This window comes from Dermacentor variabilis, chromosome 10, assembly GCF_050947875.1.
Source record: "Dermacentor variabilis isolate Ectoservices chromosome 10, ASM5094787v1, whole genome shotgun sequence".
Lineage (NCBI taxonomy): Eukaryota > Metazoa > Arthropoda > Arachnida > Ixodida > Ixodidae > Dermacentor > Dermacentor variabilis.
Window position 1 is genome coordinate 66,007,516 of NC_134577.1, and position 13,296 is coordinate 66,020,811.

Here is a 13,296-nt window from a genome sequence, read left to right on the forward strand (position 1 = left end):
CATCCGAAAAGACGAATATTGAGATCTGACTCTGTGATCAATATACTACTGCGCTATCTCTTCTTATTTATCATATCTCATATATTTATTTATTTATTTATTTATTTATTTATTTATTTATTTATTTATTTATCAAGAGTGGCATTGCGCTTTAACCAGTCGAAGTGGTGTGTGCGTCTCTGACAGCGCGCGGTAAACCCGAACGTTGCATCTAACCACTGCAGCGCACTCCGCCAGTTTGAAAAGAAATGGCATTGGCTTAGCTCGGCTATGCCAGGATATAAGTAGCGAAAGCGAAAACATGGCATGGTTAGCCTTGGTTAATTTTGATTGCAAGTCCAGGTTAGTCTGGTTGTCTAGCTATGTTGCGGCGTTTAGCCAGTCGTTTGGCGCGCTGTTCGTCTGTTTCCTGGGTGATTCGTTTCCTCTTCGTCTCGTTCCGATGTCGATTCGAGACCTCCTCCTCCTGCTTATCAGAATTGTCGCCGTCCATACTGCCTCCTCAACTGTGGTTGCAGTGCACGCGAGCTCGCCTTTTCAATCCTCCGACATGTTATCAGGCATGCGACGCAGCTGGCAAAGCGAGCGGAGGCGAGCGCAACGACGAGGAACGCGGTGTGACGTCATACCAAACGGCGGTGGCAGAAAGGCGCGGCGCTGCGCAGCGGTGGAACACCTGTGGCTCGGTGCTAGTAGCGGCGCATGCGCAGTAGTGACTACGGAGCGAGAGAGAGAGAAATATCCGCGGCGAGGCGCGCGTTGTGACGTCATGTGCCTCCTCGGAGCACAGCCCTAGCGAAATCGCAAGTTCGCGGCCAATAAAGCTTTCGCTTTAAAAGGTTGTAGCTGAGTCCGCGCGCCCTCTGCTCCAGTGGCAGTCGCAGGTCGGCTTCTGCCCCGAGGAAGATGCGCTCCTTGACGCCTTGTCGGGCTACGAGCTCCTCGAGCTGTTCGCCCGGCTACGGGGCGTGCGAAGCGACAAGACCGAGAAGCTCGTTGACAGCGTCGTTGGCGTCACCGACCTCAACGAGTGCGCCAAAAACATGTGCGGCACGTACAGGTGCGTGAGTCGGCGCTGCATGTTCGTTATGTAATTCAGAGCGCCTGTAGCGTTTAGAATTCTAGGAAACTGGTGGGTCTCGCGACTACCTGTGTATACGTCTGACGGACTAGTTTACTTTCCTGTAAAGATTTATTTTAGACATGGACTTTCTTTTATTCATCCGGAGAGGATATATCACCTCCATTTGAAGTTCCTGAACTGATGTTGAGTGCGGTTGGCAATAGCTGTATCGGAACAATACGCTGTTTGCCGACGGTAGCGATTGGTAGCCCTATGTATAGGCTTATGTGCATAGACATTCTACGGACATTTAAGATTTATTTATGCTGGGCCATCAGCGAAGCGTGTTTTGGGGCATGTTGACGGGATGCCACGTTGTAGCCGGCGCGTAGAATACGAATGCGACCAAAAAGATGAACTCGAACGGACACCTCTACCAACTGAAGCTTATTTTGAGTGGAAAGGTGCATGAAGTGGGGCACACGCGCATCCTCACTACACACGGTGGTAAAAAGAACTTGACCTGACGCGGTGCTAAATCACAAATACGGTTCCAAAAATTTGAGTTAGTGGTATACAAAGACATAGACGCATCACTGACAGATTCATCGCCATGTATATGCTTCTTGATAGAAGACGCTTACAGTGTTCCTCGTACGGCCGTGTGTCTGCTCGTGCGAAGGATTTTCACATCCCTAGCCACATCTTCGAACAGTCCTTCTCGAGCCCTCTCTAAATCCGAAAAAAAAGGCCCACCTTGTTCGGATGGCCGAGAAAAGCTGCACTCCTTCCACATTCGGGTGGTCCTTTCCGATCGCCCGACTCCTGATCAGAGCGCCGAGTGGCGCTCCTATAGTACTGTAGGAGCACGCTAGAAATCTCTGGTCACTTTCTTCGCCACACGGGGCGATTGAGCGTAACGTTGACGGTGCGTATATTTGGCGCTGTCGTTTTTTTGCAGCCAAACGCACTTTATAACTCTCCGCGCGCGAGCCGCGCATGCGCCTTCAGCGTGACAGCACGGCAACGGCGGCGGCGTCGACGGCGGCGTCGACGGTGTGAATGCACCTCCGGTGTCCGTATCATTGCCATTGCAATAACTAACGCGACAAGGACGTTCGAAGCCACGAGCACGAAGACTAGAGAAAAATCCACCTACTCCTGTTGTTCCCGTAGGGGCTGTATGATCGTCACCACTACGCCCTCTAATGATTTCAGTAGGTAAACGCTACGGTCTGAACCGCAAGAACTGCAGCTCTCTCGTAGACAATATATGTACAGCGCCACAGCTTCTATGTCTAGCAAGAGTTGCGGGGATTAGAGTACGTGTCGTGCTTCTCTTGCCGGTGACCTCCTCAGTGCGGGCACGAGGCGCAAGCTGTCCATAGCTTTGGCCATCATTGGTGCGCCCCGGGTCGTGATCCTCGACGACGCCACCAGGGGCGTCGACATCACCGCGCGCGAAATGATCTACGAGGCGCTGCGAGACCTCACCCGGGTTTCCGCGTCGGCGGTCATCCTGACGTCGCGCAGGTGAGGAACAGCAGAGTGTTCAGAAACACTTTTCTAACAATCGTTGAATATCATTACTGTTTAGTTAAGTCGCCTTGCGATATCTACTGCCGCAATACATATATAATCGAATCCTTCAAATATAATCGAAGTTCGACGTAGTTATCGGACGGATGAGAGAACTTCTCATTCATTTCCACTAGCGCGCTGCAACATACACAGGGGAGGCGGCAAAAGAGCGCAAGAAATGTCCGGCTGGCCCCACCCAAAAACTGGGCGTTTCGGTGATGAGACTGCTCGTGGCGGAACCCCGTGGCGACAGCGGTACGCTGCGCTGTTTTTATCTCGGAAGCTACCCGCAACGGACGCATCAACGCGTAAATGTCGTCCGTATATTGACAATGCCAATATGAAATGGCTTTTTTTCTGCATATTTTGATATCGCAGGCATATATATATATATATATATATATATATATATAACCCACTCGAGAAATAACTCTATTACTGTGAACGTTCTCGGCGATTACGACATAGCCAGTAGTTATTGTGGGCTCCGCTGTTAGCGATGACACTGCGTGACGACGCCGCGAAGGAAAGAGCAAGCGATTTTTCAGTGCTTTTGAGAACGATATCCCCATTGAGACAGGGCTGTCGCTGGCGGCGCCAAGCTCGTTATTTCCTTCCATTTCTCGTGCGCTTCATTATTATCCACCCTCCAGCCCACGACTCGCACTGACAATCCATCGAACCGAACAGAAATTTATGGCCCATAAAAGCACGTATTTTTATTATTTGCGATACTTGCCCTCCCGCCACCAGTACCCCAGCCAGATTTTCATATTGTTAACGTTGACCCGCCGTGGTTGCTCAGTGGCTATGGTGTTGGGCTGCTGAGCACGAGGTCGCGGGATCGAATCCCGGCCACGGCGGCCGCATTTCGATGGGGGCGAAATGCGAAAACACCCGTGTACTTAGATTTAGGTGCACGTTAAAGAACCCTAGGTGGTAGAAATTTCCGGAGTCCTCCACTACGGCATGCCTCATAATCAGAAAATGCTTTTGGCACGTAAACCCCCATAATTTAATATAATTCTTAACGCTTATGAAGACTTCTTTGTATTATCTTTCAAGGCCAAGGGTTCGGGCAGCGCTAATACGCTATGATCGTCCTATATTATGTAACTGCTATGTGCTCACGAAATATACCGTACGGTTTCTGCACTATTTCTACATGTCACGCATGTATCAGCGAATTTCGCTTGCAGCACTCTGTTCTCAAACACCCGCCTTTTAAGAAACGTAAAACTTCACTGATCTTGCTTTTATTCTCTGCTCTTTTATGTAGAAGTTCCATCAGTGGACGGCACTGGCGATGGCGACGTTTCTTGTGACGCTTTGTCCAACCACAACACATTATAGAGACGCTTCACGTTACGTGGGAGTTGTCATTGAAGGAAAAAAATAAAAGAAGCGGAGAGGGAGGGGGGTGGAGGGGACCGAATGTTAACGATGACTACGCTGCTGACGGTTTACGCCAGCGGCTAAGTAGAATATGGTTAGTTGCTGCGGCAATATAGCTCCGTCCCATCTCCCTGGCTGAATTTCACCTCAAGGGGACGCCACCACCGCGGAGGCTGATCCTTGTTTTTGTTTTTCAGTTTATTTCTTTAATAAGTGGATACATAAGTATACAGAAGGTGGTTCCAGAGCATGTCGCTGAAAGGGGACCTCCTGCCAGCAAATATATATACATTTGCCCAAATATACAGCACGAAACAGCGTGTAGTAGTCACTAAGTGGAATATTATGCAAAGTAAATGTAGTAAAAACTGCAAGAAATATAAAATGAATAACTGCTCGTAGAATCAAAACAGTAGTTAAGGCATTATCCTGTATCGCGGAAACCGTACATTGGATCGTGTGTGGGGTAAACTGCAATATATTTTGCCGACTGACTGAAACTCCTCTACTAACCGACGCTAACTCGTCCAGACGTCAACGAAGCAGTCCACCGAATCTAGTGGAACTGCTGCTAAAAAAAAAATTCAAAATGATTGCGTAGATCCAGCGCACATCGTGGAATCTGTGTGAAGCGAACTATTCGTCGAGCGGTTAATGAAGCGCGATAAATGTGTCCATTTCCGTCTTGCGCCTTTGGCGTGAGGCACGTGGCGTGAGGGTATGCAACTGGCTCGCGCATGCGCTATCCCGCAGCTGTGCTACGCAGTGTGACACACGTGGCGATCATCACAAAGAGCTAGTCGACGTATAGGCACCGTAGTAGCCTGCGAACGAGTGTGGCCTAAGGGTTGGGGCGTCGGGCTTGCTGTGCTGGGGGACCGGTGTTCGAAGCCACCATGGGGCACAGACTGACAATTTCTTTAAAGTATGAGCGATCCGGTAAGGCGCAGCAGCAGCAGTGGTAAAAAAAAATCCGGTAGAGTTCGCAAAGCAAGTTTTACTTTTTAGTAACAATGACCCCCATTCATTCATAACTCCCGACCAAAATTTCGACAACATAAATGGCGGAAAACGCACTAAAATCGGAGCAATAGGACCATATCTAATTTATTTACTTATTTATTTATCTTGCCAACCTAAGATAAATGTACAACAGTTATATCTAGCGCACGTTTCGTTGACGCCTACCGCTGATACAGCGATGCGGACTCTTAACTCGCCGATTCGTAGCGACCCACTCATAAGTCAAACTTGCCGGCGCTGAAACGTATCCGTCTGTCGTGGTCGTGCAGCACGGAAGAGTGCGACATGGTGTGTACCCGCGTCGGTCTAATGGCCGGCGGCGAGCTCAAGGCACTTGGCAGCATGAAGGCGCTGAAGGAGTCGTACTCCGCGGGCTTCGCGGTCACTTTCACCCTGGTCGATAAGTGCACTTCGTACATGATCTTCAGGGTCGACAAGGTGGTCACGCAGCTCTTCCCTGGAGCCAGGCGCGCCGACTGCCGAGAGGTGAGAGAGAGAGAGAGAGAGAGAGAGAGAGAGGTGTTTACCCCCGTGTACTCTCCGTTTCTGTGTACTATATAAACTCGGTTTCTGGGTGTCGCATAAAAAAGGAGCGTTAGATGCCCTGAGCTCCAGCCACCCTCTGAATGGCAACTCACCGACGTCGAGGGATGGGAGACCGCCGTGTCTAGCTCCAACCCAGCCGACCAAATACGGCTGGTGGACTGGGCGCTGAGGGTCGCCGAGGGCCACAAACTGCCGGACACCCTACGCGCTCCTGAGCCCCCTCACAAGTAATGTTGTAAAAAGGCTCAAGCAATAAATGTTTACCACCACCACCTTAGATGCGCATCACTCCTAAAGCTAAATCGCTGGATGATCAATTTACACTCAAATTTAGCACGTGAGCAGCATTTTCGCAGTGGCTTCAGTTTAACACGGCATTTGTGCCAATTACTCGCCTTAACTCATTCACAGTGAAGCCGAAGTGCGCGTCGTCGTCTTCGGCGTCGCTGTTCTAAAGATGTCGATTTTGTTGCAAAGAAACGGTGGCGCCATCTGACAACAATACGGTGAAGCGCGCCTTGTCGCAACCTAGCTTTATAATTTTCCTGTGATTTCCTTATGAACAAATTTTAACCTTGGGACCAACTGCGATTTCTCTGCTCATATGCACGTCAAACGAAGGAAGGGTCTCACTAGTGAACCGCTCAGCTGATTTGAGGGGAATTTGTTGCATTTAAGAGAGAACACTGAATCCTGCCGACTATCTAGCAAGCATAATGTCGATTTAAGGGCTCACATTTTTGCCAAAGTTTGCCGCCCTGAAACAAGGAGAAGTTTACAAATCTATTGCTCTGCAGTTAAGACATATATGACAGTTCTGCTAACCACATTTGTCAGAACATCTGAAGTGGACAGAAAGGTCAGATCAATGTACAACTCTCCATAAAGTGTTACAGTTCTTACGAGCTTCTCGCAAAAGTTATAGTCAAATGAACGGTTCATTTCGCAGCTGTGTATATTAGTTCGATTTTGTACACTTTAGGTATGGCAATAAACGTCGCTTGCAGAACGTGTTATTGCTTTTATATTACTGAGCAAGAGTAATAACCTGCTAAAATAGTTGTATAAAAATGAAGAATTATGAACTGCCCCGTCACAGGCCGTGAGGCCAGTGAGCGCCCTTATCGACTCGTGCTTATTGCTTCATGCTCGTCCGTCGATGAAGTGTAAACAGTCGCGTCAGTTAGCGACGCTTATTAAAGCCGCTGCAGTTACGCTCTCCATCAGTCCAGTTTCGGTTTTCTGCTTGAAATATATCGCAATTTTTTACCCTGCAAAAACTATCAGCGTCAGCGTTTTGCATTTATCGGAACCTGTTGTGAACTCATCGGAAGATTTGCCTCGAAACTTGCGTTAATATAAATCCTCTGGCTCTTTTGCTTAAAACGTTAGTTAAGGCCTAATCACAATTTTACTTATCACAACTCCCTATTTAATTACGTCCTCAGGTTATTCTGAAATCTGTACCTCAGTCGCCTGTTTGCCGCATCTTTCCTGCAATATATAATAATTTCGAACGCGTTTTTCCGTAACGCCCCGTATATAGGTCGCAGTCGGTGGTGCACTAATCCGCACCGTTTCCGTTCTCGCGCGGGCGAAAAAAAAAAAAAAACTCCTTCGGTACCCGGGCGGGGGCGGCGATGCCCAGGGCATCTTCGTGTACCACGTGGCCAGCAAGCTGCCCTGGAGCGAGGTGTTCTCGCGCCTGGACGCGATGCGCCAGTGGTTGGACCTCGAGTCCGTGCTCGTGGCCGAGAGCTCGCTCGACGAGGTGCTGCTCGGCATGGGCCGAGCCGAGATGGCCGAGGACGCGGCCGTCGCCAGGCGGGCGGCCGCCGAGGCGTTCGACCCGAGCTACAAGGGCGACCCCTGGGGACGCGACAGCCAGGAGAAGCACGAGCGGCGTCAGAGGGTGCGCGAGCGCCGACGCAAGGACGCCGCGGCCGCCAGGTGGCCCTAGTCGGCCGGCGAAGAGGACAACGCGTAGGACCCGGTTTCTCGCGCGTTCTCCTGTCCGCGACGCGTCGTTCGTCGTCTTCTTCTTTGTTTCTTATACTATACCGCGGAAGCTAATTTTTTTTAAAAGATTATATGCGAGTTACAGTTGCGCCCCTTGTTTTCTGAATGAAATGCGTGAATAAAACCATAGCTTAATATGTCATCATCAGCCTGGTTACGCCCACTGCAGGGCAAAGGCCTCTGCCATACTTCTCCAACCACCCCGGTCATGTACTAATTGTGGCCATGTTGTCCCTGCAAACTTCTTAATCTCATCCGCCCACCTAACTTTCTGCCGCCCCCTGCTACGCTTCCCTTCCCTTGGAATCCAATCCGTAACCATCTGTTATCTTCCCTCCTCATTACATGTCCTGCCCAGCTTCATCTATTTGCCGGAAATAACCGCAACCCATCAGATATGTAATACTTCTGTCACACGCTGCACTTTTGATCGCGATCGATCCGGATCGAATTTCTCGGTCGTTGATTGGCTCATTTGCGCAAGCTGCGCGAGGGAGCCAATCGAAGTGGAGAGCTTGGATCCGGCTCGGGCTTGATCGCGATCAAAATTGCGCCGTGTGACACAGGCATGAGACGTTGTTTTACATGCCGGCCCGTTTCATCTAGTGGATGCTGCAGCAGTGTTCGTTTTAGTCATCCTTTTTTTTTCCTTCTGCTCTGTACGTGTTTAACACTTTTTCCTAACGCCGTCGGTATTGTAGTCACGTGGTGTGCATCACGTAGTGCATCACGTCCCGCTTGCCTCTAATAGGAAGGGTCGGGTAATTTTCTTTATTCGTTTAATGATTAATCATTCATTGTTTCAGTTTTCATTCGATTAATCGCTTTCGATGCAGGGCTTTTCCATCGATTGAATTATTGATCGAGATTGGAACTGGGCACTTAATGAAAGGTTGAAACGCATGTGTCTACTTTAGTAAGACTCTATTCTAGTGTTTGGGAAGTGCAACCAAGTCAGAAATACAAGTGTATAAAGCCTGATAAAGAATAATCTTTAATTTCTTAAAGACTAAATAGAGTTGGCCCTAGTGGCCTTTGAAAAGATAAACAAAAATGCCTCCTCCATTCCATTCTCTGAAAGTGGATGTACAGCGGAGCTGTTAGTGACGTTAGGCAAGCACCACCACCGCCAAAAACGACCTACGTCACGCGCAGGCATGTGTCCGGAAGTGCAGCATGCATACTCAGTCTTCTAGGCTGTCCGCTTATCGCAAGTGCCTCATTGAACTAAATTAATGCTTAAAGGTAAAATGCGTCAGAAAATTGCGTGAAGTATTACTTACGCGCGACCTGCAGACATGATAGCTTCGGATTGTTATTCGAGTATACGAGAAACCACACATCTCGTACGCGGAAACTGAAAGACAAAGGCCACCTTCAACTGCCGTTTCAGCTGCCATTTGAGGTCTGGTTGACCGGCCGGTAGGGGCCTGTACCTTTAGCACCGCGTACACCCTTATTTTTGTAGGGCCTCCGCCTATAGCCCAAGTGCGTGTTTGAACTAACTGAATTTCTCAAAGAAAAAATGTCTCATAAGATTCGTAAAGTACGACTTACATAAAACCTGCAGACACGATAGCATCGGATTCTGATTCGCATGTACGAGAAAACATAATTCTGTTACGCAGAAACTCAAACACAATGCCTTCTAAGTGCCGTTCGTTTTTGTTTGTGCACCGCGCCCGCGGACACGAGAAATCTCGACCAAGTGGAGGCTAATAGGTTCGCTGTGATCTATGTGACGAAAGGGCACTTAGAGCAGAATTAAACAAGATACATGGCATACACTGAATCCCTAGCTGTGCAGTATAGTTAAACAAGAAAAAAGAAACGTGGCAAAAGTGAAAGGTGGAGTCCAACTAAAATATGCAAGAAATTGCAATATGCACAGGAGAAAGCGAAAATTGCTGCTTTGGGACATTTAAGCCACATGCTCTTCTCTGCAGAGCGAAGGAGTGTCAATTGACTCGGACGTCGGGGTGAAACCGACACCTTCTTTGAATGGCCACACAGCCAGCATGCGAGAATAGGCGCCCGGAAGCCATAGATTTGCTGGAATCGACGTGAACTCCATCGCTATGTCAAACACATGCTCCAAACAGGCGCGCATGCTGCTCCACGGCTTTAGCGGGCTGATGGTGACACGGCGATCAAAGACGCGGTTGCCATAGTATGCATTGAATTTCCGGAGCATTGCAAGCCTCCGGCCTCGGTCGGCGTGTGGGGAAAGAGAGGTGAAACGCTTCGGCTCGGCATCACTCGGGTCTCGCAAGCACAGTGGGCAGTCGCTCTACCACAGCCGCACAGTCACTGCTCGTGCTCCTCCATTCTTGTCCGATTTAAAAATTTTTGCGCCCTTCCTGTCAAACTCTAGAAAAAACGATCAGTCGGACATGTCAAACCGATTACGTCGGTTAAATGAAAGGTGGACATCGATGAAGATTAATCGCATTGCGGGATACTTTTAATCGATTAACCGTTCATCAATATCACCGAGCCTAGTCCGCAAGTTTAGTGACTATGATGACAATGGCGAGTTACTGATGCTGTTTAAGCCTCCCGGGACAATAGCACCATCGCTTACTTTGATGATTTCTTCATGAACGCTCCCGGTTTCGCTTATGCATCGCTCACCTATAAGAATTCCTTGAAGAAAGGATAAATGTTTAAGATTTCACTAGTGGTGACGAACGTTGTATCGACAACGTGGCACCTTAGGGGGTATTAGAGATGCGCTGCAGCAGCGGATTCTAGGCTGGGGATAAACTCTCGCTGAATTTTCTTATCATGCGGATCACATTATCAAGTTGCTTGCTCGCTGACTAAGCTGCGTTTTCCGCACGATACATGCGCTCTTGTTCTGCGCGCTCATGTTACAAAAGGGGTGTAGACGCTTTGCAAATAACTGTGTGAAGTCAAGCATACAACGCTTTTGTATTTACGTTTCGCGCGCCGCATGTATTTTTGTCTTATTTTGCCTCCAAGCAGGTTTCGCGAATGTACATCGAAGTTTGCTCGACTTTGAATCGAAGCGTTTATTCCTTTATTTTTCTCTTCTTGTGAAATTCTTGGTTAACGTACTGGCGTCCGTTTCGACCGTTTCTGTACACCATAAACTTTGCGAAAGTGAGAGCGAACGCAAATGTAACGCAAGTTCGTGCGCTTTCGCCGCTGCGTTCATGGAATGCGTCAATAGCACCGAGTACAACATATGCTGCCTTCACGTGTAACCTTGGATGCAGCTCACTATGAAGGTTGGTATGTGCTATTGGCTGACAGAGGTATTCGTAATAACAATCCCGATAATGTTGTCACACGCACACGCACACGCACACGCACACGCACACGCACACGCACACGCACACACACACACACACACACACACACACACACACACACACACACACACACACACAAACACACACACACACAAACACAGAGAGAGAGAGAGAGAGAGAGAGAGAGAGAGAGAGAGAGAGAGAGAGAGAGAGAGAGAGAGAGAGAGAGAGAGAGAGAGAGAGAGAGAGAGCGCTTGTTCTTAACCGACCGGGTTTAAAAAATCAAGCTCTGAAAAATGCGTTCGTAATTATATTAGCATTTCGTTGTACGCTGAACTAAACGCGAATAAAAAAATAGTAATATAATTCCTGTCAATGCGACGACAAAAGTCAAGCTGTAGAAACCGAGAATTTTACCATAACATTGTAAAAGTCAGGTGCACCTGTCCCCTTTAGTCTAGAATAATAAAACATTGTGAATAAGTGTGCAACATAACTTTATTTTCAATCTGCCACAGACTATCTCGAAAAAGCGCAACGATGGCAGGAAGATGTTTGTGGAATTTTCTACCTAGTCCTCGTAATTAGAGCTTGAATTTCTGACTTGGTGCATCGTCGGTAATGTCGCGTATTGAAGACAATGTCTTCTTTGCTCAGTTCAGATCGATTTGGAGTTTTTGGGATCTCGGTGTTGGTCTACCTTCGTTTCGTAAATTAGACGATTTGAGGCCTTATAGAATACGCAGGACGACGTGAAAGGAGTCAGTGAAACTTGGAACGAATGCTTCGGCCGGCCAGTCACGCAGGAATTTTGCGTGTATTCGTTGGCTTCTTTCACGCTCGGACAAACACTATTACGTAGCAATATATGTATATTCGATAGAAGAGAATGAAAACCGATTACCTTTTTTTTCGGTCTTGTTCGTCCCGTCTTCTACGGCGCACTCACTCATTTTACGGAAACAGTATCCGTAATATATATATATATATATATATATATATGTCAAGTCTACGGCAGAGAGGCTTGTATCGCAAGTTCATCTCAACGTACAGCGGTCCATTCGTGATACTCAGCCGGTTAAGTGACGTCAACTACGTCATCACAAAGCTGACCGCCAATAATCGCCAGTCGCGAAAGGCTCAAGTGGTTCACGTGGCCCGCCTGAAGCACTACCATCATAAGGTTCCCGAATCAAGAACTACCAATCATGTGGTTACATCGCTCGCTCGAAGAGCTTCGTCTGCGCCGGAGGAAAGTGTTACGCTGCGCGGCGGAGCCGAAGAAGAGGAGATGGAAGAACTGCGCGTGGTGTACGTGGTGTCTCTACGCCCTCTAGATCACTTGTAGTAAATAAATCCATGTATGTATGTATGTATGTATGTATGTATGTATGTATGTATGTATGTATGTATGTATGTATGTATGTATGTATGTATGTATGTATGTATGCATGTAATCTGGTGACGTGTTCAAGTCAAACGTGACGTCACGCGTTGACGTCTTCGTCAAGCGATGATGTCACTTGTCGTCATGTGAGGCCTCTTGGAGGAGCAGTACAGTGTGCACGTTCGGCTTTTTTGCACTGTCTCCGGGATCGGCCCACATTACTGTGTGAGCAACGGGTACGCGGACACCGGAAATACCGTTCAACTAGAGGCTAGCAGCTTCGCTGTGAAACCAGGTTGCTCCGGCGAGATCGTTCGTACATCGCGTACACGCCACTGTGGCGTTCTTTGCAGTCAGGTAAGCAACCGTTGCCACTGTAGAAAAGAAATTACTGGCGTTTCTTTTTTTTTTTTTTAGAATTTAACCACGCATTGTCGGACGTTTTCTCCGGCTTCTGCCTGCGAAATACCTCCAAGCGTACCGACTAACGACAGCCTTCGACGCCGAGGTCGAGATGGCGCCACAGCCGCTGAAGCCGCATATTCTGCAACTTGACCTCGGAGATTGACGACAGGCTCGGCGTGCCGGCAGTCTCGGGCGCGCACCTAAGCAATCCCCACGACTCGAATGCACCTGGCTACGCTGCCGAAAAAAAAAAAAAAAAAAAACGCGCGCCGCTCGAACGCCTGCGCGCGCGCGTGGCGGTGACGAAAACGTGTGGGATAGAGAGAGTGGAACAGTAATAAACAAAAGGAACAGGAAGAAGCACGACGCGGGCGCGTAGCCCAAGGGGCGAACGGGGGGAACCGAACGACCGTTCAACAGGAGCGAGGGTGCGGGAAGAACCGGCTTCCCACGCCCGAATCCGAGCGTTTCTTTCTCGGTTCCTGCCGCGGCCACATGGCAGGCTCGCCGTACGCGATTCGCAGGCTTCCTGCGCCGGTGAAGGAAGGGAGAAGGATCAAAGACAGAGAGAGTGCGCGGCAGAGAGAGAGCGGCATCCT

At 48.7% G+C, this 13,296-nt stretch overlaps 1 protein-coding gene across 1 annotated transcript in view; it reads left to right on the forward strand.

Moving 5' to 3' along the window:
- The window catches only part of LOC142559282 (ATP-binding cassette sub-family A member 17-like), a 36,662-nt gene extending 29,094 nt beyond the window's left edge, over window positions 1–7,568 (forward strand). The window contains exons 11-14 of the mRNA XM_075670903.1: window positions 873–1,060; window positions 2,423–2,596; window positions 5,332–5,548; window positions 7,257–7,568. Coding sequence (XP_075527018.1) covers window positions 873–1,060; window positions 2,423–2,596; window positions 5,332–5,548; window positions 7,257–7,568 — 891 coding nt within the window. The remainder of the gene's footprint in view (window positions 1–872; window positions 1,061–2,422; window positions 2,597–5,331; window positions 5,549–7,256) is intronic.
- The last annotated feature ends 5,728 nt before the right edge of the window (window positions 7,569–13,296 follow it).